Raw genomic sequence first — 971 nt, 5'->3', positions numbered from 1 at the left:
GTGGCAGAGTCTTAACTTTTATAAAGAATATCTCTTTGGTTTTGAGACTTTAGTCTTTGCAACTTCAGGGATTTTATTTATGCACAATCAGCTTGTAACACTCCAAAGAGAAAGGAAAACTTGAAATCGCATCATATGACCCCTTTAAAATAAGCAGCTGTGATTCAGGACATAAGCAGACAGAATTACAGCATTTTTACATCACATCTGATCTTGTAATTGATGGGCTCAGTGCTGATGTTTTTGTGACTTGGCTTTCGGTGAGAACATGGCGAGGTACGGTCGTCTGCTGCGTATCCGCACATCCGGCTGGTTGTCCTCTTTGATGGATCCTGATGAGAGCAAGAGCATTAATAGTGTTACATAGTTCTCAATAGTGCAAGATTTCAACATTTCTTTCTTCCATTTGTCAAAATGATGTAATGCAGTACCTCTTTCCACACAGGTCTGTGTCGACGGGAAACCCACTTCCCAGAAGTTCTCCGGAGTGGAAGGTGGGATGTAGCGGTAGCGATGACGTGAACAGGAAGTCAGTTTTTTCTCTCTCTCTTCCTCTGGAAGGCCTGCATAGTACTGAAACAACAGAATGCTCTTAATTACAACATTTTTAATGATCAATGTTATGATTATTTAGAAAAAGGAGATATATTTGGTCATATACTGTATAAACTGACACAGTTTCACACTCTTTACAATAATGGCCTTTCAGTTTTCTCCTTTCGTCTTTCTTACGCACAACTTTCACACAAGCAAAAGATTTATTCCTGGAACAGAAAGCAAAGCATGTACAATGTCTTTAAAATATGCTTCATGAATCATTTTCTTTTGCTAATAATTTTATTATTATTTGAACTTTTTCTTAATTTTTTTTGTTGACTTTAAATTAATGAATTTTTAGCACCATATGCATTTAAAGCTTTGCAATCTGATGTTCTTTGCATGAAAAAAAAAACATTACAATTATACTTTCA

The 971-nt window shown here is 36.0% G+C and overlaps 1 protein-coding gene across 1 annotated transcript in view; it reads right to left on the bottom strand.

Moving 5' to 3' along the window:
- Positions 1-228: 228 nt before the first annotated feature.
- The window catches only part of LOC107718052 (DNA endonuclease RBBP8-like), an 8,863-nt gene continuing 8,120 nt past the window's right edge, over positions 229-971 (bottom strand). The window contains 3 exon segments of the mRNA XM_016524989.1: positions 229-332; positions 432-573; positions 677-764. Of these exon segments, the coding sequence (XP_016380475.1) occupies positions 229-332; positions 432-573; positions 677-764 (334 nt within the window).

This window comes from Sinocyclocheilus rhinocerous, unplaced genomic scaffold (genome assembly GCF_001515625.1).
Source record: "Sinocyclocheilus rhinocerous isolate Xijiao unplaced genomic scaffold, SAMN03320098_v1.1 scaffold1694, whole genome shotgun sequence".
Taxonomy (NCBI): Eukaryota; Metazoa; Chordata; class Actinopteri; order Cypriniformes; family Cyprinidae; genus Sinocyclocheilus; species Sinocyclocheilus rhinocerous.
This window is presented reverse-complemented; position numbering and strand designations above follow the sequence as displayed.